This window comes from Pelophylax lessonae, assembly GCF_965119305.1.
Source record: "Pelophylax lessonae genome assembly, chromosome: 2".
Classification (NCBI taxonomy): Eukaryota; Metazoa; Chordata; class Amphibia; order Anura; family Ranidae; genus Pelophylax; species Pelophylax lessonae.
Genome location: NC_138769.1, coordinates 661,909,913 through 661,934,380, shown reverse-complemented (window position 1 = coordinate 661,934,380; position 24,468 = coordinate 661,909,913). Strand labels below are relative to the sequence as shown.

At 40.5% G+C, this 24,468-nt stretch overlaps 1 protein-coding gene across 2 annotated transcripts; it reads left to right on the top strand.

Annotated features, from left to right (window-relative positions):
• Positions 1 to 818: 818 nt before the first annotated feature.
• Positions 819 to 23,299, top strand: LOC309546390 (aquaporin-5-like). Of its 2 annotated transcripts, none has more exons than XM_082246049.1 (4): positions 819 to 1,242; positions 7,701 to 7,862; positions 11,576 to 11,656; positions 22,985 to 23,299. In XM_082246049.1, the coding sequence occupies exons 1-4, from the start codon at positions 880 to 882 to the stop codon at positions 23,201 to 23,203; spliced, it is 825 nt and encodes a 274-aa protein (XP_082102175.1). In that variant the 5' UTR covers positions 819 to 879; the 3' UTR covers positions 23,204 to 23,299. The 2 variants fall into 2 exon arrangements, with proteins under 2 accessions (XP_082102175.1, XP_082102174.1); XM_082246048.1 differs by lacking the exon at positions 819 to 1,242 and adding an exon at positions 1,675 to 2,087 and having other exon boundaries at positions 22,985 to 23,298.
• The last annotated feature ends 1,169 nt before the right edge of the window (positions 23,300 to 24,468 follow it).

The following is a 24,468-nucleotide window of genomic DNA, read 5'->3' as shown; positions in this document are numbered from 1 at the left end:
GCCATTTACTTGCATTACACTCCTTTATAACTTCAGACCAGACAGAAGGCAAGGTTTGAAAGCTTTACTTAGAAAAAGGTGCAAAACATGACAGCGTCCCAAATACACAAGAAACAGTTCTTCTCTACTTCCCTAATCCCTAACTCGGCATACCTATAAAGGCAGAGTCTATTTGTGACAGAGTCCATTGCTTGGCAGTGTCCAGCATCTGGTGTCTTCAGGGCGGACTACAGGTTCCAGCATCCCACCTACATGTTGGCAAGTTCCTCATGGCAGGCAATCCTAGATGATGACGGACAGCAATTCATCAGGCCACAGAGACAATACCAAGGCCCCCTGGTCCAGACTACTGTCCCCTACTGCCCCCCCCCCCCCCGCCCCCCAACACACACTCTACAGACATTCTACTCTTCTACTGTACTTCCATTTAGCATATACACATGAGCAAAAGGAAAATAAAATGCCATTTCAAGGTACATTACGGAACAAATGTAACTGTACAGTCACACTGCAAATAGTTATTGTATATGAAGTAACTGATATTTATTGAGGAACCATGCAATTAATTAGGCAATCTGGATGTCATTCAGCAATGTGTGCCGCATGGGGTGTCACCGGTATGTCATACACTGACATAATGCCTCAGATGTCATTTGTGAACATGAGAACTTTCTATTTTACCATCAGGGAAGGTCTAAATTCTTCTGAGCTGGAAACTTTTAAAGACCTGTCTTGATTCCTGGGTACAACCCTTTCTGGGATGGTTCCCTGTTCTTCCTATAGATATATATATGCCACTGTAATGCCACACAGGTAAACAGCAGGCAGATTTTAAGAGCAAAATATTCCTGTCTTGCTTATTCTTCAGCTTACAGCACAATGAGGAACGAATTCTGCTCCTTAGCATTTGCTCGGGCGGTGTTTGCAGAATTTCTGGCCACTTTAATATTTGTCTTTTTGGGGATAGGTTCTGCCCTTAATTGGTCTTCAGCTCTGCCAACTGTTCTGCAGATCTCCATGGCCTTTGGCCTTGCCATTGGTACCTTAGTACAATCGTTTGGACATGTCAGCGGGGCCCATATAAACCCAGCAGTCACTGTAGCTTTCTTAATGGGGTCCCATATTTCTATTTTACGAGCCGTTTTCTATATAATTGCACAGCTGGTAGGGGCAATTGCAGGAGCTGGCATCATACATGCAGTAGCGCCAGCGAATGTCCGTGGAAATCTGGCCATTAATGCGGTAAGTGCTATGCGTATGTAAGTAGAAGGCCTCCATATCTATCTATCTATCTATCTATCTATCTATCTATCTATCTATCTATCTATCTATCTATCTATCTATCTATCTATCTATCTATCTATCTATCTATCTATCTATCTATCTATCTATCTATCTATCTATCTATCTATCTATCTATCTATCTATCTATCTATCTATCTATCTATCTATCTATCTATCTATCTATTTCTCTGTCTATCTGTATTGGTAACCTATCTATCTCTCCAAATCTATCTATCGATCTAATAGGGAAGATCTGAATTCCTCTGAGCTGGAAAGTTTTAAGGACCTGTCTTGTTTCCAGGGTACAACCCTTTCTGGAATGATTCCCTGTTCTTCCTCTAGATATATATATGCCACTGTAATGCCACACAAGTAAACAGCAGACAGATCCTGAGAACAAAACATTCCTGTCTTACTTTTTTTTTTTTGCTTACAGCACAATGAGGAACGAATTCTGCTCCTTAGCATTTGTTCGGGCGGTGTTTGCAGAATTTCTGGCCACTTTAATATTTGTCTTTTTAGGGATAGGTTCTGCCCTTAAATGGTCCGAGCCTGGGCCAAGTGTTCTGCAGATCTCCATGGCCTTTGGTCTTGCCATTGGTACCTTAGTACAATCGTTTGGACATGTCAGTGGGGCCCATATAAACCCAGCAGTCACTGTAGCTTTCTTTTTGGGGTCCCATATTTCTATTTTAAGAGCCCTTTTCTACATAATTGCACAGCTGGTAGGGGCGATTGCAGGAGCTGGCATCATACATGCATTAGCGCCAGCGAATGTTCGTGGAAATCTGGCCATTAATGCGGTAAGTTCTATGTGTATTTAAATAGAAGGCCTCCATATCTATCTATCCATCTATCCATCTATCTATCTATCTATCTATCTATCTATCTATCTATCTATCTATCTATCTATCTATCTATCTATCTATCTATCTATCTATCTATCTATCTATCTATCTATCTATCTATCTATCTATCTATCTATCTATCTATCTATCTATCTATCTATCTATTACAATATTAAATGAGCAAACATGCATACACTGAGAGAGCTGGTTAGTGACTCTGAAAGTGTCAGATGCTTTTCAGCAGCCAGACATCTAGCATTTTCAGAAGGAGAGTTCAGCCAAGGCAGCTGATATCTCACCATAGCTATCAATCTATTCATTTCTCTCTCTCCCCTCCCAATCCCTCTCTCTCTCTCTTTCATTTTCTCTCTCCCTCCCCTCTCTCTCCTCCCCCCCTCTCTCTCTCTCCTCTCTCTCTGTCCCCCCTCTCTCTCCTCTCCTCTCTCTCCCTCCCCCTCTCCTCCCCTCTCTCCCCCTTCTTTATCTCTCCTCTCCCCCCCCTCTCTCCACTCCCCCCTCCCCTCTTTTTCTCTCTCTCCTCTCTCCCCTCCCTCTTCTTTCTCTTTCCTCTCTCTCCCTCTACCCTCTCCCCCCCCCCTCCACCATCCCCCTCTTTCTCTCTCCTCTCTCTCCCTCCCCCCTCTCTCCTCTCTCTCCCTCTACTCTCTCTCTTTCTCTCTCCCTTTCTCCCTCCCACCCCCCTCTCTCTCTTTCTCTCTCCCTCCCCCATCTCCCCCACTCTCTCTCTCTCCCCCCTCGCCTCTCCCCCCCTCTCTCCCCCTCCTCTCTCTCCCTCCCCCTCTCTACTCTCTCCCCATTCTTTCTCTTTCCTCTCTCTCCCTCCCCCCTCTCTCCCCCTCTTTCTCTCTTCTCTCTCTATATCTCCCCCCTCTCTCTCTATTTCCTCTATTTCTTTCCCTCCCCACCCTCTCTCTCTCTCTCTCTCTCTCTCTCTCTATATATATATATATATATATATATATATATATATCCCCCTCCTCTCTTTCTCCCGCTCTCTCTCGTTTTCTCTCTCTCACTTTCTTTCCCTCTTTCTCTCTCTCTCCCTATCTATCCTCCCCTCTCTTTTTCTCTATATCATCCTCTCTCTCTCCCTCTTCCTCTCCCCCTCTCTCTATATATATTACAATATTAAATAAGCAAGCATTCACACACTAAGAGAGTGGGTTAGTGACTCAGAAAATTCCAGATGCTTTGCAGCAGCCAGACAGCTAGCATTTTCAGAAGGAGAGTTCAGCCATGGCGGATGATATATTTTCTCTGTACAGATTGTCTTTTATAATTACAATTTCACAGATATGACTAATTTCCCTGCTATAAAAACATTGCAAAAGCTGCCATTTCTTGTAGCAGTCCCCAATCACACATATATGCAGCAACAACTTACTTTGCAACCAAAACAGGTTCAGCATGCTTGCAAAATGTTTTGACCATATTTTGTTACTTTAGTGTGTTTACTTTCCTTGTTCATTAACGCAGTGCATTGAGCCATGATACTGTGCAATGTGGCAATAACCTATGGCAACCAATTAGATTTCAGTTTGTTGTAGATACATCAGTAAGAAGATGATATCTGATTAGTTGCTATGGGTTACTGCACATTGAACAATGAACGGTTCTTTGATTGAAGGCCAATAATATTGCCTTCCTCAACATTTGTGCTATGTGTAGATTTCACCGCGTTGCTCTGAATATGTCAGCTATATACTCCATATCAATGGATTCCTATCCCTGCCTCATTGTCTTTTTATCTCAGCCTGATCTCACCTAGTGTCCTATTTTTACTGTACAACAATCTGTTTACATTTATTCAAATTAGCGTTTGTTAGGTAACCCTGCAGACGGAGTGAGCCTGATTAATTTCACTTGGCATTCTTTGATATCATTTAGATAAAACATGTAATGACAACATGGAAAGGATTTGAATAATATATTTTTACTGGTATTAAAGCAGGAATTTTATTAAAAACAGAAAGCACTGACAAACCTGGTCCACAGTGTAGTTGGAATAGTCTCTCTGTTCTGGAACGTCATATTATTGCTTTGCATAATGCGTATAATTAAATAAAGTGTTGGCTCAGCATGCTGATAGGTAAAGTGCAATCTTAAAGGGGCAGTATCACAAATACATCACTGGTAATTTAATTTATTTTTGTATGGCAACTACAAGGGGCACTTTACATGGAAAGTGAAGGTGATAGCTTCTAATTTACTTCCAACTGTAATTTTTTTTACTTCAGGTTTAAAGAAATAGTCTCACTTCAATATTTATGAATGTGTCCTATTCCCCAGGAGACAAAGGACATGTTGTACTTTGGTCCATCTTCCTATGTGCTGTCTAAGGCTAGCTGGGACAGGGCACTACCCCCTCCTCAGCCATCCGCAAATGCAATGAGCAAAGAGACAGCTGCTTTGACAAACTGCCCTTTTTTTTCCATCTCCAAGCACTTGCTAAACAGAAAAGTCTTGAAACAAATGCAGGGGTCAAGGGGCTTGTCAGTGGCCGAACCATGCTCTGTGTGTTAATGGACACACAGAGCCAGCTCGGGAGCAAGCACGAGTGCCCCCACAGCAAACAACTTCCTTTGGTGGGCACTCAGCAGGGGGGAGGAGCCAGGAGCCCCCAAGAATAGGAGGATTGGGGGCTGCTCTGTGCAAAACCATTGCACAGAACAGGTACAGTAAGTATAACATGTTTGTTATTTTAATGAAAAAAAATGTAAAACTTTACCATCTCTTCAAGTTTTATAGGTAGCCCTGTAAATGTAATGCTGAAAACTTTAGTTTTCTGGGAAGAAATCGGTAATCTAAAAACAACTGTAGACCTGAGATAAAAGTAAACTATTTCAGTTGTGTTGCCAGATCAAGGTACGATCGTAGTTACATAGTCAGGTTGACAAAAAACAAGTCCATCTGGTTCAACCAATATAAAAAATATAAAAAAAAGTAAAAATGTTGCTTAAATGCAATAATATAGAAATATTATACATATTATATAATATTAGAAGAGTAGCAACTCAACTGTGAGATAGACACAAGAAATAAAAACTATAAAAATAATATAAAAAAACGCAGCTCTATTTTTACAATATAAAAAATAAATATATAGTAAACATCCATATGCATAATCCTATACCCACACTTGTTCCAGAGAAAGGAACAAAATCATATAAAGCATGGTCCATTTTGTTCCAGTGGGGGGTTGGGGGAGGGGGAGATTCTTCCTGATCCCCCAAAGGCAACCAGATATTCCTGGATCAGCAATCTCATGTGTTATTACCTATAAAAATGAATATCCAGTTATGCATTTAGAAAGGCATCCAGCTCTTTTTTAAAACAATCTACTGGCCAAAACTAGTTTACGTCATGTCCATACATAGTTAATATTACGTCCATGGAACCCCAGCTACTAAAACAACAAGATTGAAACAATCGATCAGAAAGGTTAAAAAACTCGCTCCAGTCACTATTGTTCTTCCCATCAATAAGCTAGTGTTGCTTCTTCTCACCTCTCTATTGACTGTACTCCTCTAGGGTCTATGGGCCACCTATAACCACTCCTTTTCTTCATATATCTCTTATATGTTTGCCAATTAGTTCCCAGATCAATCCATACCTGAATTCTCCATTAATTTCAGGAGTTTCCTGATTCTTTAGGATTAATGCACAGAATGTTACCTGTCTGTAAGAAATGATTCCCCTTCCAACAATCAATATACCAACATTTTGTAAATATAATATACATGTATGCTAAGATTTAAGTTGTAAGATTTGAGATCATAGCACATAGTGAGGTAATTTGGCATTATCCTGAAAATAATTGTAGTAACTGATAATGGGAGGTCATGAGGCTTGGTGGTTAAAGTGTTTGATTATTTAAGTAGTAATAGGAAATATCCAACATGCATGGAATCATGGAGTAAGTGAAGATAGAACGAAAGGTGACAAGGTGGAATGGTGGAATGTCACCTTTCGTTCTATCTTCACTTACTCACATGGGTCTATAACCCATTGGCACTTACTGTGTTTATATTGTTTGTATCATTATTTTGCTATCAGCATATTATTATTATTTTTTAATAAATATAGCATTTTACTAAGCCCGCAAAGTCCCAATTCCTTGACCTGAGGCATCAAACTTGCTCCAAAACGTTTTCCTGGGACGGAGGCTACACCTACTAATCTAGGTATCAGGGATCGACCCTTCTTCCTGTCGAGTATGGAAAGCTTAGAACCTCTGTGAAGTTTATACAGCTATCTGGGGCTCAATGAGATTATCCCTCACTTCCTGTCACAGTGACAACTTGTTAACAGACAGGAAGCATGGGGAAATCTCTACCAGCAACCCAGACAGATATACTGTAAAAATTCCTTTAATTATTTGAGTAGGGGTAAGGATTGAGCCCCAGCTTTTTGTTGCAGCCTGCACCCTTAGTGCAGATTTTCCATCAATTCCTTTCTGGTCAAACTATCGTCACCAAAATAGTAAGTGAGGGGATAACTCTCTAATGAAGTCACAGTAAAAACCTGACAAAGGTTGAAATCCGTTCCCATGCTATCTAAACTAAAGACAATGCTTGGGCTGGACATAGGCTTTTGGTAAGTGATTCGAGCTTTATCAGCACATTAAGATGATCTCCACTTTCCAGACCCTGGTTATAGCAGTCTCCAATCCCGAACCCCACTCTAAGCATTCCTCTTCTGGCTGCTAATAATATGTAGAACCTTCCGTTTTCTTTGTCATATACATTCTCTTAAATAGCCACTCTATATATCAGACCAGAACACAGATAATTAGTAACATCTTGCTATAGAATAATTGCAATATGTTTCATTAAGAGTGATTTATAGTTAATTACTTCTGTGAAATTTCTCATTCATTCAGGTCATGGTAAAGCTAGTAATAGTCACATTCAGCTGGACTTGTTCTGTAAAATGTTTTTCAGCTTATCCAAACCACAGTTTTGATTAATGTCAGGAAGATACCCCGGCATGTATAGTTACACTTTAAGACACCTTAATCCAGTCCCCATGGAACGTGTCAAGGCAGATGATGGCTGTCCATAAATAGGATGGGAGGTGGGAAAGTGTGGAACCAATCAGTTCTAGTTACATGATCCCATTCTTTGGTGTTAGGAAGCCTACATAGGTGTTATTGCATTATATTTGGTGGACAGATAGTATTAAAGGTCCCACTCCAGTTCAGGGTTGTTCCAGTTTGGCGTAGATGGTCTTTTTACTACCTCTTATGAACCATTTGCCCTGAAGAAGTGAACCGAGTAAGTGACTCCTCTTACAATCCAAATGCCCTGAAGAATTGAACTGAGGAACTGAAGAGGTGACTTGAATAAGCTACAGAACCTTTTCAACAATACAGAACAAGTCCATTTAAATGCTATTAGCTAATATTAGCCACAGTCAGTTATAGTCTTCTTCTATAACATTCTGATTATGAACTGGTAGACAAAAGGCTGCATTATAGATGTCAGTATGATCCGTGGTTGACTATGCAGATATTCAGTTTAATAAGGAACCTTCTCTCCTCTGTAGGTGAACTCGGGAAGCCCAGGCATGGCTCTCGTTGTGGAGTTGTTACTGACCTACCAGCTTGTACTTTGTATCTTCGCATCCACAGACAGCAGAAGGAATGACAATGTTGGATCACCAGCTTTGTCCATCGGACTTTCAGTGACCCTGGGCCACCTTTTGGGGGTAAGAGAATGTAATATTACTTGCAGCTGCATTCCTCTTGAGATTTTAAATCAGGAGTTGTTAGGAATGAGAAGAGTAAGAACCAGGACAGTTTCTGCCCTAGAGAAATTACATGAAGTGAGAGAAGATCCCTCAAAATTGAGGAATAATACAGTCGGTGTGTCCTGTGACTACTCAAAAACTCTAGATTTGCCATTACTTTCTATACTGAAATCAATGGCCACCATGACAATCAGAAAGGATAAACCTTCTTAGGGGGGCATAAACAACAATATACATCTTACAAGAGTTTAAACACTATTTCACTAAATCCAATACTAAAAAAAAAGTTTGGTCTTTACATACATTTAAATAGGATAGATAAAATCCAAAACAAAATCCTTTTTTGTCATAGTGTATCTTCCCCATACCCTCAATTGCTAAATGGTTTTATATACAGTGGGTATAGAAAAAATGACCCCCCTTTAAAATAATCACATTTTGTTGCTTTGCAGCCTAAAACAAAGACAGACACAGTTTTTGTTTTATACAGCTGTATTTACTCAGTGCAACTTATAACATCCAAGTGAAAGATATAACACCAACATGTCAGAAGAAAATTAAAAAACAGGATCACTGAGTTGAAAAAGAATCACCCCCCTCCTACAAATGACTTGTGAACTCAATCAGTTGTAATAAATCATCTTCTCAATGGCATACAAAGCCATTTGACTTTCAACTGTGATCATCTGTGGTCATTTGGATTAGGTCAGCATGAAAAAAGCTTTCCTGCAGCATTTCAGTCCCTATTAGTGCAACTGAAGCAAACAATCAACTCTAGGTGGCAAGGCACTGTCACCAGGATCTCTGGGATTAGGTTATGGACAGGCACAGGTCAGGAGATGGATACAAAAAGATTTCAAAGGCTTTATCAATGCCTCGAAGCACAGTGAAGCCTATTATTAGGAAGTGGAAATTATTTGTTACAACACAGACCCTCCCTGGATCAGGACGTCGCTCCAAACTGGATGAAAGAGCCAAGAGGAGGCTGGTCAGAGAGGCTTCCAAGAGGCTTACAGCAACTCTGCAGTAATTTATGACAAAGAGTGGTCAATGTGTGCATGTGACAACAATATCACAAATTCTCCACAAATGTGGCTTGTATGGGAGGGTTGCAATAGAAAAGCCACTTCTTTGCCAAAACGCACCTTGAAGATTCTGAGGCCACATGGAAAAAGGTGTTATATCATAAGACTAAAATTGAATAATTTGGCCTCAACATGAAACGATATGTCTGGTGGACATCCAATACAGCTCACCATCGAAATAACATAATTCCTACAGTAAAGAATTGAGGTGATAATATCTTGTTATGGAGGTGTTTCTCTGCAGCAGGGACTGGAGCACTTGCCAAGATAGAAGATAAAATGGATGGGGCAAAATACCGTCACATTCTTGAGGAAAATCTGCTGCCCCGTGCCAGAAAGTTGTCAATGTGAAGAAGGATTACCTTTCAACATGACAATCGCCCAAAGCACACAGCAAAAATTACCACACAGTGGTTGAAAGAGAAAAAGGTGAATGTCCTTGCATGGCCTAGTCAGAGTCCATACTTAAACCCCATTGAAAATCTGTGAAATGACTTGAAGACTGCAGTCCACAAATGGTCACCATCAAATTTAACTGAACTTAAGCAGTTCTGCAAAGAAGATTGGGCAAGTATTGCAAAGTCTAGATGTACAAAGAAGAGTAAGAGCTATATCCCAACAGACTAAAGGCTGTAAATAAAGCAAAAGGTGGTTCATCAAAATACTGACACAAGGGGGAGATCCTTTTTCCAACTCAGTGATTCTGTTTTCGATTTTTTTATCTGACATGTTGGTGTTATATATTTCACTTGGATGTTATAAGTTGCATTGAGTAAATACAGTTGGATAAAATAAAAACTGTCTTTATTTCAAGCTGCAAAGCAATAAAATGTGATTATTTGAAAGGGGGAGATTCTTTTCTATACCCTCTCTATAAAAATAGACTATATTACTAAAATTATCAGGGCGCCTGCGTTTACACACACATGAAAACCCCAACCCCTGAAAAACAACCCCACACCATAATCCCCCCTCCACCAAATGATTTGGACCAGTTCACAAAGCAAGGTCCAAAAAGACATGGGTGAGTGAGTTCGGGGTGGAGGAACTTGACTGGCCTGCATAGAGTCCTAACCTCAAACCGATTGAACACCTTTGGGATGAATTTGAGCAAAGACTGAGAGCCAGGCCTTCTCTCCACCATTAGTGCTTAACCTCACAAATGCACTTCTGGAACAATGGTCAAACCTTCCCAGACGCACTCCTAAACCTTTTGGACAGCCTTCCCAGAAGAGTTGAAGCTGTTATGGCTGCAAAGGGTGGGCCAACTCAATATCGAACCCTACAGGCTAAGACTGGGATGCCATTAACGTTCATGTGCGTGCAGGTTATGAGTAAGCGACCTACAGCGTCGTGAAACGCGTCAACCTGACACGTCTGTTTGCACACTGTCTGTCTACTTTATTTATGAGGAATAAAGAAACTTTTGATTTCATCATAACATCCTGAGTGCGGTCTCAAAATTGGATTTCTTCATGTGCGTGCAAAGGCAGGTGTCCCAATACTTTTGGTAATATAGTGTATATATAGACAGAGAGGGGAAAATACTTTTGTCACCAAGGGTGTATGTATTCATGTTCCTCCTAACAATTGGAGTTATATCACCAATCAGGTTCATACTTTCAGGACAGGTAAAAAAAAACGATGAGATTTCCAGTCACAGCTTACCAACCAGCCAACGACCAACTGAATTGACCTGTCTAACAGTATGCGTTAAAAACAGGGGTTTAGTTGAACACATTTGCAAATACATGCGTAAGCTGCAGGCCACGGCAAGGCACCCTGATATCTGCAGTCCCTAACTCTACAATTTAAAAAGTCTCCACAATGGGAGCACATGCATTCTGATGAGATAGATGGAGGACAGGTGACTAGAGGGAACCCACCTCTCCTTAAAGGCACAGGGTCACACTGAACACCCAGCACAGAGCACAATGGCAGCAAAGGTGTCCGTGCGTTGCCTGGCTCAATATAAATATCAACGATAATACAAAAAGTGGTCACCACCTCCACCTATAACTGCAGGCCCCGGCAAGGCACCCTGTTATCTGCAGTCCCTAACTCTACAATTTAAAGAGTCTCCATAATGGGAGTACATGCATTCTGATGAGATAGATGGAGGACAGGTGACTAGAGGGAGCCCACCCCTCCTTAAAGGCACGGGGTCACACTGAACACCCAGCACATCGCACAAGGCAGCAAAGGTGTCAAAGGTGTTTCAGGACAGGTCTACTGCTGATTGGTGGCTGGGTAGAAGTAACTTCAGTTGATACCTACAGCACAAAGGGTTTCTGTCACAAACCAAAATGACTGTGGGAGCAGCCTCAGATGAAAGCTGTCATCTTCTGTATATGACCCTCTTGAATTCCATGATGTCTTCTCACTAAAACCAGTTCAGCAGTCAAAGAATGACAACCGACAGTTCACATACTGTAGGCATTTTGCTTCTTGACAGGTTCCCTTCCATTGATGTAAAAATATATATATTTTAGTGTGTTTTTTTTTTTTTCAAACATATACCAGATGAACTCTCTGCTGGTATACATGATATTGTAGGAAAAAAAAAATGTTTATTTCTTCCAACAGATCTATTTCACAGGATGTTCTATGAACCCAGCTCGATCCCTGGGACCTGCAGCCATTACTGGCATCTTCAAAGATCAATGGGTGAGACTTACATTTTTACATAGTTATATCCTTATATAAAGCCTTTAAATGAAGTTTACTCTCCTGGGAGTAAGAAGATGACCTATTCATCTTCTGATCGCTTCATGCTTGATGTTATTGTTTTCTGGTAAGAGCCTGCAGTAATAGTTACAGAGTTATAAAAATGTAAAATAATAAAATGCAATAATCAAGAAACAAAAATATTGGTTGAACTACTGGGATATACATATCCTGGTATATAAATACGCAATAATGTTTAATCTTGTATTCATTAACTAGTCATTTTAATATACAACTAGTATTATAGCCTGAATCTTTCCTAAATTGGAAATACAGGCTAAATCCAAGTCAGCTTAAAGTGGTACTAAAGTCTCCTTTTTTTTTTTTTTGCTTAAAAATAACAAACATGTTATACTTACCTGCTCTATTCAGTGGTTTTACACAGAGCAGCCCAGATCCTCCTCTTCTCGGGTCCCTCTTCAGCTCTCCTGCCCCCTTCGTGCTGACGAGTGCCCCCAAAGCAAGCAGCTTGCAATGGGCGCACCTGAGCTGAGCCACAGCTCTGTGTGTCCATTCAGACACTAAGCCACAGCTAGGCCCCGCCCCCCCTCTCTCTCCTCATTGACTCACTGACTTTGATTGACAGTAGTAGGAACAAATGGTGCGCCACTGCTGTGTCTCACCCAATAAGGAGGGGAGTCCTAGGCAGCTGAGTCTCGCCTGCAACATTTCTGGATCAAGATGGGTTCAGGTAAGTATTAGGGGGGGCTGAGGAGGGCTGCTGCACACGGAAGGTCTTTTATCTTAATGCATATAATGCATCAAGATGAAAAACCTTCTGCCTTTACTATAACTTTAAATCTGCTCCCACCCCCTCCTAACTCCTACTCTAATTACCCTGTAGAAGAAACATGCTTAGACACCTATTCTCAGGGAGCTTCGGTCCGGTCAAGTAAACCCCCCAGCAGCCAACTTCAGGGGAAAGGAGAGAGCGATGACAACGGATGGATGGCATTGTCACTCATAGGCTTACTATGGGGCATCCGTTGTCGGTTGTCTCTCATCTTTTCTGAAGCCAGCTGATCATGTGACTGGACTGGAGCGCCCTGAGAATAGCTACATATAAGCATCTTCCTTCTATAGGGTATAGGAATTAGGAGGAGGGAGGGACCTGTTTAGGCTTAGTTAGATTTAGTCTGGACTTTCACTTTATTATTAGTGCACCATAATACCCTGCAAAGCAGCAATCAGACTGAAGGAGGGAGGGAGTCACTGATAGGAGGGACTCACTGATAGAGATGAGGAGTGGGTTTGCTGCTACCATAGGTTCTTAGGTGAATACTGTAGGTTTGGGATACAGCCATTCATAGGCAGTTTTATATTCTGTGAATGAATATAAAGCTTCCTGTAATTGGCTGAGTGGGCTGATGACATCACGCTCTCAGACTTGGCTAATCAGAGGAAGCTTTGTATTCATTCACAGAATCCAAAGCTGCCTATGAATGGCTGAGCGCCGCTCAGTCAGACTCTGTTTTGATCGGGGTGTGAGATGGAAAGCCTTTGTCTCACTTCCATAACCCAGCACTGTGTACTGTATGTAGCTGAAGTTACATACAGTACATGCAGTGTTTAGAGACTCTGTAGCACTTAGTGAAGCAAATAGTTTGTTTGTACCAGCTGCTTATGTATGCAAGCCAAGCTTATTGTAAAAACAAAAATAATTCCACAACCAAATATGCATGGTCAAAGTATGCTGCCGCTGAGACAGTCTATCGTACTTTTCTGTAACACCATGTGCAGCTTTATGGCATCCTCCATGGATTGTATTTAATGATTTGTATATATTCATTGTTGCCCTTGAACCTGCATGAAATTGTATAGTATTTTTAACTATTTGTTTTTCTTTTTGTTATGGTGCATATTCCTTATGAGAAGTGTGCACCATCTCATGCGTTTTTGACAGTAGTTTAATTGCCCAATATAACCGTCAGTGGGATTTGCCTTTAAACTTACCAAACCCATGGCAAAAAAAAACAAGGATGATTCGCCTGTTACAACTTACTGAGCCTATCAAGGCTCTCTTGCACTGCACAGTGCTGTCAGTCTAAGACTGTGAACATGCTTACAGGAGGGGAGAGCAGAGGGGCAGCCTCATTCTTTATTCTCCACTCAGAGGCTTGTGGGTGGTTCTAGGACCAGACTGCAGTGCCTGGCTGTGCTGTCTTGCATCAATGGCTGGATTACAAGACTTGTTGAGCAGTCATGCAAATCCATTGGTAGATAAAACAGTATACATGCATTATATTTATTTAAGTGGATTATTTACAGTAGCTTATTGCAGGAGTTTAGCTAAAACCATGCACACATTTAATGTTAGTACTCTTCTCAGAGAAGTTAATACATCTGCTATTATGCATGTTAGCTTTTAGCACTCCTTAGAGGTAAACAAATATATGTATTTTTTATAGACTTTTATCTTTTGTAAAAGGTTTGGTGCTTATTTTATGTTTGTGTGTGCTGATATGTTGTATTGAAATATATCTTTAGCAAACACTGAGATGTAAAGTAACCAAGAATAATGTCCTATAATTCTGTAGGTTTTTTGCTTTTGGAAATATTGAGGATATGCACTACATTAGTTAGTGGGCTCAACATATATCTAATGACAAAACATTTTTGAAAAACTTTGATAAAGAAATGGATAAAACCTCTGTTGGGTTGGGGTTTTTTTGCCATTTGTGTCAATTACTTCTTGTTCTTTAAACACAACAGGAAGTGAGAAAAAATATCCCCAAAGCAAGGAAATCCCTCTTAGACAGTTGTCTATGAACAAATGTCCACATGAGAAGATTTCCTCTCTATTCCTTTCCTGGTGACAACTCAAAATATAGGATTTTTGTATTATTCCTCACTTTCAACCCTGCTGATAGTGGTCAGCAGGACATGAAGAGGGAGCACGTCTCCCCAGCGAGGACACCAGCAATAAAAATCTGACAGTAGTTCTAACCGCTCCTTCCAAAACAGAGAAAGTTTTAAATACCCTTTAAGGGAATTTTAAAAATGAAAACACAGACATATCCATCTGGAGTGACAAATGGGAGCTTGTCCAGTATAAAGATTGTTAAAATTTGTCAATGAGAGCCTGGATTTGTGTGGTACGAGGGTTTTTTTTTTTTTTGGTAAAGGGGCCATTTCCACTTCTCGTTACATCATGCATAGATATTTTACATAATTACATCGTTAGTCAGGTTGAAAAAGAGATACAAGTTCATCAAGTTCAACTAACAGAAATAGCAATACATAAACAGAACTGTATACCCACAGTTGATCCAGAGAAAGGCAAATAAATCTCTCAGCCCCGGTTCACACTACTGCGTGTGCGGGGTTTTCGCATGTCATGTCGGAGCGCACTGCTCCGACATGACATGCGATCAGCTGTGCGGTGCGAGTTTAGCCATACAGTTTGTATGGCTAAATTCGCATCGCACCCGCAGCAAACACGCACAGGAGGCATTTTTACTGCCGCATCAGGATCGGATCGCACAGCGGTTCACACTTGTGCGATCCGATCCTGTGCGAACTGCACGATCGCACTGCGATATGCGATCAAACTGGGGGTGTCGTTAAGATTACATTGACACCCCCATCGTATCGCATATGGCAGTGTGAACTGCCGGGGGTGCGTGTGCGATGCGGGAACAGGCTGCGAATTCGCAGCCTTCCCGCATCGCATATATGTGAACCGAGCCTTATAAAGCATGGTGAAATTTTCCCCTATCAGGAAAAATAAATCCTTCCTGAATCCCTACGGCAATTGAATATTTCCTGGATCAACAATCCTTGACGTAATTCTTATAAATGAAGAGGACAGGGAAATTAGCTTGTACCTACTTAACCCAATTCTCCCTGCTATGTGTGTATCTAATGTATGAAAAGAACCGAACCTGTACTGAGAGAAATACAGGGGTTGCCATTGCAGGTCAATTTCTAAGCATGCTAGTTACCTTGCTGTCTCTGGGATTAGTATACTGTGGTTCACTAATCTATAATAAATATGGACTAAAATCAGAACTCCTGATCTGCATACTATTTATGGGTCAGAACTTATAAGTACTCAAGCCGCTGGATTAACATGACTGTTGGGCCACTGGTATTTTAAGAAGGAGAAATCAGCTATGGCAGCCTACATACCATATAGGTTTCCTTTAACTAACTGCTATAGTTTAAAATCTTGTTTTAGGCACTTACATACAGTAAACGAAGGCCACTGTTCTTAAAGTCCAACTCTAGGCGCAAAAAGCTTACTACGGTTAAAGTGTTTGTAAACATAACAAAAAAAACATTGCACTGGCTCTTTATTGTATTTATGTGTGTTTTTTCAAAATATTATTTTAATCATGCCTGCTGTTCTTCTTAGTTTCCTGGTTGATTCTGCCTGTGCCCCCCCTCCTGACAGTAAACTGACCACAGTAAGCAAAGCAGAAGAGTCGTGTTTCGTGGTCAGTTTACATCTCCTGTCATCACACTGTTAGATACAAGCACGCTGTGCAAGAGTGCAGTGTGCCTATATCTTCCGTGGTCAGTGAAAGACCTTGCCCCCCACCCATCCTTCCTGCCTTGACTGGTGGCAGCAGCTTCCCCATCCAACCTCTCCTCTTTGTGAAGAGACTAGTAAAAGGGGGAAGTGACATATCATTGCCTTGGAAACGCGGTCAAGCATAACTTCCTGCAATGACGTAGATGCCGCATTGTGACACGACTACTCGCAGAATCGTGAATTGCTCAGGAACATACATACAGCGATCATCTGACCTGCCCATTGCAAACCAGAAAACTCATCAGTGGCAAGTTTTTATTTAAGGAAATTTGGATTTATGATGAGGTTAGATTTAACAACTGTAAAATGTTGTTTTACACTGCTTGAGATTATAACCACTTTAAAGCTACAAAACACTCCATTGCCTCAAAATCCACCTCCCATCATGTACAGTTCTTCTGGATCACACTTGCAAGCTGGGATAAGCACACTTCCTGCGGTACCAATAGGATAGGATAACCATTCTCAATTAGGGTTCTGTGGAACCCTTTGGGTTCCTCTAGAGGTTTCTAGGGGTTCCTTGAGCTGTGGTTGATTGACCTCCCATCTGATGGTGTCTGCGTAGTTGTAGGCCCAAAACTACTTGTCAGAGCCAGAAGCATGACGCTAATATTTTAATTAGCTAACTGTATTTGAGGCATTCTTCACATTTGTCACCACTGTAAAGAGCTTTTTCCCCCATGACCTCCAATAAAGAGGTTTTAGCAGGAGTTTTCTGAGACATGAAAATTATGTAAATTGCTTCTCTGGGGTAAAAAGGTTGAGAAAATCTGGGATAGGATGTGAAGGATAATCTCCCCCATGGGATACAGATGGCAAAAAATATGACATGGGTTTTAACCATTCTCTACTCCATCCAAAATGAAAAAAAGTCTGAGGTTTAGATATACATATTGCACTTGTTTTAAGGATTTCCAAAATAACAGTACCAGTATACATTTCTTTTTCATCATTAACTTTATTTTTACAGATGAAAGCATTTGTAATGATAATATACAAGGAGAACATCTATAATTAAATTATTAATGTAGTACAGATTATGACATACAGCACCATCCTGAATAAAACTGTGTCGTGGCCCCTTATATGGCAAAGCAGTAAATACAGGTTTAAAGACTGTTACATACAGTATAATGATCATAGTTTATTCATTAAAATATACACTCGCCCTTCTTAAACTAATAATTTTCTTTATGAATTATTATTTTATAATGAGGCCTGTCATTATAGTGATTCATACCTACAGTAAAGCTTCATTAATTTGACAACAGTTTGCTGTTATGCTATTAAAAAAGTAACAGAGGGGCAAGAATTATTCAAAAAACAGAAATACAAAGGTATTGTTAAGATATTCCAGAATTATCATTGGTAGTTACAAGTCAGTCTGCTCAAAACTAGTGATGTCGCGAACATAAAATTCGCTGTTCGCGAACGGCGAACGCGAACATCGGCGAATGTTCGCGAACCGGCGAACATTGCGAACCGCCATAGACTTTAATAGGCAGGCGAATTTTAAAACCCACAGGGACTCTTTCTGGCCACAATAGTAATGGAAAAGTTGTTTCAAGGGGACAAACACCTGGACTGTGGCATGCCGGAGAGGGATCACACAAAAAAAAGTTCTTAAAAATTGTAATTTTTTGATAGAGAGCCAATTATTGGAAAAATTAAAAAAAAAATAAAACTAAAAAATTGGATTTAGCATCTGGGGGGGGTCTAAAAAGTGTACCTGTGAAGTTTCAGCTCTGTAGCATGTCCGGAACCAGAAAAAATTACGAATTAGGGTTAGGGCTAGGGTTAGGGTTAGGGCTAGGGTTAGGTTTAGGGTTATTTTTATGGCTAGGCTTAGAGGGTTAGGGTTAAGGTTAGAGGGTTAGGGTTATGGTTAGAGGGTTAGGGTTAGGTTTAGTGTTAGGGGCTAGGGTTAGGGTTACGGTGAGATACTTAGGGTTAGAGTTAGTAGCCCTACCCCTACCCCTCTAACTCTAACCCTAAGCACTAAAAATAACCCTAACCTTAGCCCTGACCCTAACCCTAGCCCTAACCCTAACCCTAGCCCTTACCCTGATTCTATTTTTTTTTCTGGTTCTGGACATGCTACAGAGCTGAATCTTCACAGGTACACTTTTTAGACCCCCCAGACAATAAATCCAAAGACATTTTTTTTTTAAGTTTTTTTTTTTTTTTTTTTTTTTAAGTTTTCCAATAATTGGCTCTCTATCAAAAATGACAATTTTTAAGAACTTTTTTGTGTGATTTAGTGTCTAGGGGGTCTAAAAAGTGTACTTGTGAAGTTTCAGCTCTGTAGCATGTCCAGAACCAGAAAAAAAGATAATTTTTCAGTAGAGCAGGGATGGTGGGAACCCCTTTTTACACCTATATGATCTTTTTTTCCTGGTTCTGGACATGCTGCAGAGCTGAAACTTCACAGGTACACTTTTTAGACCCCCCAAACAATAAATCCAAAGACATTTTTTTTTGTTAAGTTTTTTTTTTTTTTCCAATAATTGGCTCTCTATCAAAAATGACAATTTTTAAGAACTTTTTTTGTGTGATTTAGTGTCTAGGGGGTCTAAAAAGTGTACCTGTGAAGTTTCAGCTCTGTAGCATGTCCAGAACCAGAAAAAAAGATAATTTTTCAGTAGAGCAGGGATGGTGGGAACCCCTTTTACACCTATATGATCTTTTTTTTCTGGTTCTGGACATGCTACATATATATATATATATATATATATATATATATATATATATATATATATATATTAAAAAATACTCAAATACCAGCCCTCAAAGGGGCTTTTGGGGACAATATATATATATATATATATATATATATATATATATATATATATCACAGAACAAAAAAAATTACACAAATACCAGCCCTCAAAAGGGCTTTTGGGGACAATAGATATATATATATATATATATATATATATATATATATATCACAGAACAAAAAAAATTACACAAATACCAGCCCTCAAAAGGGCTTTTGGGGACAATAGATATATATATATATATATATATATCCAAAAAAAACCTCAAATACCAGCCCTAGGAAGGGCTTTTTGGGGTGCTGTCCTTACAGCAGGAGTGTACCAAGAACACTGGCTAACAAGACCGGGAACTGTCCCCAGCTATAACAGCAGCAGCAGCAGCAGCACCAGCACTTTCCCTGCTCTCAGTAACACAGAAATGATCTAAGATGGATGCTGCCCTTGCTTATTTATAGGAGGTGGGAGGGTGTGGGAGGGAGGGTATGCTGATTGGCCTGGAATGTGTCTGCTGACTGTGATGTTCAGGGTCAAAGTTTGCCTCAATGATGATGTATAGGAGGCGGACCGAACATCGCATATGTTCGCCCGCAGCGGCGAACGCGAACATGCGAAGTTCGCCAGGAACTGTTCGCCGGCGAACAGTTCTGTACATCTCTACTCAAAACTGATATTTCAAATTTAACAGATGCTAAAAATTTAGATGACAACTTATATATGTAGGGGAATGCATGCCCCCCTACTGCCAAAAAACACCCTTACATCTATTTGTTTAAAAAAAAAAAAAATGTTCTTAACTACATTGTGGCTGCAATACACCTTTCAAAGTCTTCATGCACAATGCCCTGTGTCGTGAGAAAGTTAATTAAAAAGGCCCAGTCACCAACTAAAGCAATTTCAGGTAAAAACACAAAAAAAAAAAACTATTCTTTCAAATTCAGTTTTTCCTTTCCATACATAAACTAATCATTTTTTTTTATGACTTATATTTAATTTATAATGAGGCCTGTCATTATAATGATTCATACCTACAGCAAAGCTTAAATTAATTTGACAACAGTTTGCTGTTATGCTATTAAAAAAGTAACAGAGGGGTAATAATTATTCAAAAATAGAAATACAAAGGTATTGTAAGGATATTCCAGAATTATCATTGGTAGTTAAAAGTCAGTCTGCTCATGGGCATGCTGGATACTCTTTCGAACCACTGAGGCTTTCCGCCGCCTATTAGACCCTTCTACGATATAGGTCACCTCTTACACTCCTGAACCCTCTTCTCTACACAGTTTGACATGCCCACATGGACCAAACCCCTTGCCAAAAATAATTGACCATGCTCTCCCCGGCCTCTCAATACGTACCAGCCACATTATCCAGGAGCTTAAAACATGAAGCCTTCTCTTCCCTTGACTCCCCGCTCCTTCTCATTTCATACCACCATTCCCCCTAATGCCTATCTCCCTCTAATGTTATGTTACCTTACAATGCATCATCCGTTAGGTGCTGGATTACTCACTTACTGTTTTTTGTTCTAATAAGTTTGTAATGATTATTACCTCTAATCATAAGCCTTAGACTCTTGCAGTAAACTGTACATACTGTATATCTCCATTGTGCTTACAGACACAACTTTTTAATTTGTAATTGATACATGGCTAATTTCTGTATGGAAACAACTTTAACTTCAATAAATTGTTTAGGAAAAATAAAAAAAGTCAGTCTGCGCAAAAACTTATAATTTTAATTTAACAGATGCAAAAGATTTAAAGTGGGAGTAAACTCCCATCTCTGACTTTTTCTTATAGGTAAGTCTATAATAAAGCCTATCTATAGGTAGTGTAAATATCTCCTAAAAGTGCACCATTTAGGAGATATTTATTGTACATGAAGCCGATGATGTCACCGACACATGCCCCACCTGAGCCGTTCCTTTAGAGTCCTGTGCCGTAAATAGCGGCTCCCGCACGCATGTGCGGGAGTGATGTCATCGTGGCTCCGGACAGTTCTCCTAGCACCCATATGTCCTAATTGTTAATAGACACAGGATTATATGTACAAACAGCCGCCACTATAAAAAATACACATCATAAAATGATATGCTTCAAATTTCAGAGTGAGGTAAAAGTATTAGCAGCACATTTCAGATGTATTCATTGACATATGCTTTTCAATTGTCCCATCAATACACCGTGTGAGTCCTACATTGTTCGCATTCCTCGGGTTTGGCAGGGGATGATGTTTCAGATACAGTTCATAAATCCCATCACCATATCTCATGGAGAAAGGAGCCCCAGCCTGTATGCATGGGGGAAGGTGCATGCAAGCTGGCTGTCTACTGGGGCTCCTTTTTCCTTATCTGCACACACAAGGACACCAACTCTATAGATCTAAGAGCCAGACAATTTTCCCTATAAGAAAGAGACCCAGTTACCTTGGAGTACCCAACAGGTACAAGGTCTGGGGGACAAAACACATACTCAAGAGTTAGTGCTGAGGAGAGGAGGATCTTTGCACATAGAAAACTCTGTTGGGAGAAGGTGTCTGTGGCTAAGGCATTTTTGCTTCTGTGATCTGGTGAGTTCAATATCCAAGGGGAGCGTTATTCCATGAGGTGTGATGATGGAATTCATGAACTGTGTCTAAAACATCACCCCCTGCCAAACCCGAGGGATGCAAAAAATGTAGGACACACCCGGTATAGTGATGGGACAATTGAAAAGCATATGTCATTGAATACATCTGTAAAGCACTGCTAATGCTTTTACCCTACTTTGAAATTTGAAGCATATCATTTAATAAATTATATATGTAGGGGTATGCATGCCACCTTACTATAAAAAAAACACACTTAGGGCTCTTTCACACGGGCGGTCCGATCAGATCTGCCTGTCAGTTTTTTAGGCGGATCTGATCGGATCCTCCATGCAGCTCTATGGGGCAGCGGGTGTCAGCGGAGGTCACCTCCACTGACACCCGCTGCCATCCGCATCCGATCCTGTGCTGAAATCTGGACGGATGGAAACCCTATTTTTCCATCCGTTCAGTAATCAGAGCGGAGCGGATCTCATGAGAGCGGACAAGCGGTCCGCTCTCCTCCGATCCCCATAGAGGGCAGCGGGTGCTGAGACACCTCCCTCTCCGCTCTGCAAGCGGAGACGGAGCTGTCATCCGCCCGGCTCAGCGGGGATCGCGGATCGATCCCCGCTGAGCAACACGGATCCGCCTGCGGAGGCGGACCGTGTGAAAGAAGCCTTACAGTTTTTTTTTTTTTTTAATGTTCCTAAATACATTGTGGCTGCAATACACATGTCAATGTTTTCATGCAGAATTCTCTGTGTTGTGAGAATTTTAATTAAAAAGACCCTGTCACCAGGTAAAGACATTGCAGGTAAAAACACAAAAAAATCAATTATTTGAAACATAGTTTTTCCTTTCCATAAATAACTTTTTATTCACTTGCAATGTGCCCATAACTTGCTAAAAAAATTAAATACTCCAGGAAAGTTCCCTACCCTGCCCCCCCCCCCCCCTCCTCCTTATATGCCCTCTTGTCTTCTGGTAGTGATGGTCCAGCATGCCCTGTCTGTGCTGGTCCAGCTCATCTGCCTCTCCCCTCAGTGAAGTTAAGGCAAAAACTATAGAGCAGCTTAACCAAGGCTTAGTGAATTCCAGTTTCCAAGGGAGTCGACCTGGCATGGTACATACATATTTACATTGGTCCAAGCTGGATAAATGTAACTATGCAAAAATTGCTATACCTGAAATTCATCTTTAACTGCTGATGTATTTGGATCTGGAAATTGAACCCTTCAATGACCTCTGACCATGGAAAAACTTACCAGCAAGCACCAGATTGGCTTTGAATGGTCACGTGACACTTGCCATGGCATTTGACAGGAAAATGTATTTCTAAATCTTGAGAGCTAATAATAATAAGGTTCCATATTTCTACAGGTGTTTTGGATTGGACCCCTGGTTGGTGGTGTTTTGGCCTCGTTCACATACAACTACGTCTTATACCCACACAGCAAGAGTTTGTCTGATCGGATCGCTGTCTTGAAAGGAACATATGAGCCTGAGGAGGAAGCATGGGACAACAAGCAAGAGCACAAGAGGCAGTCAGTGGAGCTGTACTCTGCCCACCCTCTCCCCAAGGGTACAGAGAAATTCTAAACTCGTAGGACTTTAAACCAGCCAACTCCATTATTTATGCCTGCAAAACCTGAAGCTTTCCGCAAAGGAAGTTCATAAAAAGAATTTGGTATTATCAGTTCTCAGTTCTCTGCAAAACCGAATACACTGTAAAAATTGTTATGTTTCATACTGCTTTAAAGTGTTTTTTATGTAGCACTATTGTCCTATACTTTATACCCCAAGACTCAGAGGCTTGTAAACTAAACATAATGCTTCAGGTTCCATTGTTTGCGATGCATCTGTAGGCAGTCAATGCCATCGGATGCTGGCTATACAATTATCAATACAGCAAACAATTCAGCTTGCCAAAATCATCTTTTGTGCTGGATCCAGTGATAGCCTTCTATTAATTCAGCAATATATGAAATACTTCTTTGTATATATATATATATATATATATACTATGTCAGTCTGACAACTTGCAAAGTTGTGTTTGTCAAAAGGCATTTGGGGGCCGATGTCTAGAGCAGCAAGCGATTTATGTCTATGGTTTTTTATTTTGCCTTGTCTGCACTACCTATGGCAACTTGTAGGAAAATCTAGGCTCAGAACCGATAGGAAGAGTTGTGCAGTGGTTTCTGAGAAGAGTCACTAGACTCATAGTAGCTTAAGTTCCAAGCAGCCATCTACTCTTGCTATGCAGGGCCTGAATCGTTGGACTGTACAGTGCAGTTATAGCTCTGCATAGAAAGCAAAAATCATTTAGCAAAGCCTTCTAGAGTTAGTTTTAATTAAAGCAATCAGGTACTATAGATGAAGTGCAAAAAAATGGGAGTCCGGATAAAATGCAAAGGGCATCATAAGTTACACATACCTAGAGAGAATTAATCTGTATATATAGCCAATGGGTTTTTCTTCATGACAGCATGAAGTGAGGTGCATATGCAGTACTGCATAACAAACAATAAGAATTAATATTTTCTTAATTTGACTCAAAACCCAATTACATTTTTAGCTTAAATCAGCTAAATAGCTTCCAGGTGCATCAAAACGAAAAGTGTTCAATGTCTAAATGTCTGGGGTTTTTTTAAAGCAGAAAAATTAGATTGGAAAAGCTTGTCCTCTGCAATTGGCTGCAGAGTAGGACCTTAGCGGGTTGTGAGGAAGCAGTGTCCTCTCTGCAGAGGTTTGGCACATAACCTACTGAGTCAGACCCATAGCTTTGCAATCAGCAAAGCTCAGGCTCTCAGCTGATTGGAGAGCTTTGGCTCTAAGGGGGGCGTGCCTGACCTACATAGTAATCA

Coding starts and splice junctions, on each gene's coding strand:
- LOC309546390 (XM_082246049.1), top strand. CDS start 880: ATGAGGAACGAATTCTGCTCCTTAGCATTTGCTCGGGCGGTGTTTGCA. Junction 1,243..7,700: donor GAAATCTGGCCATTAATGCG/GTAAGTGCTATG, acceptor TCTCCTCTGTAG/GTGAACTCGGGAAGCCCAGG. Junction 11,657..22,984: donor GCATCTTCAAAGATCAATGG/GTGAGACTTACA, acceptor ATATTTCTACAG/GTGTTTTGGATTGGACCCCT.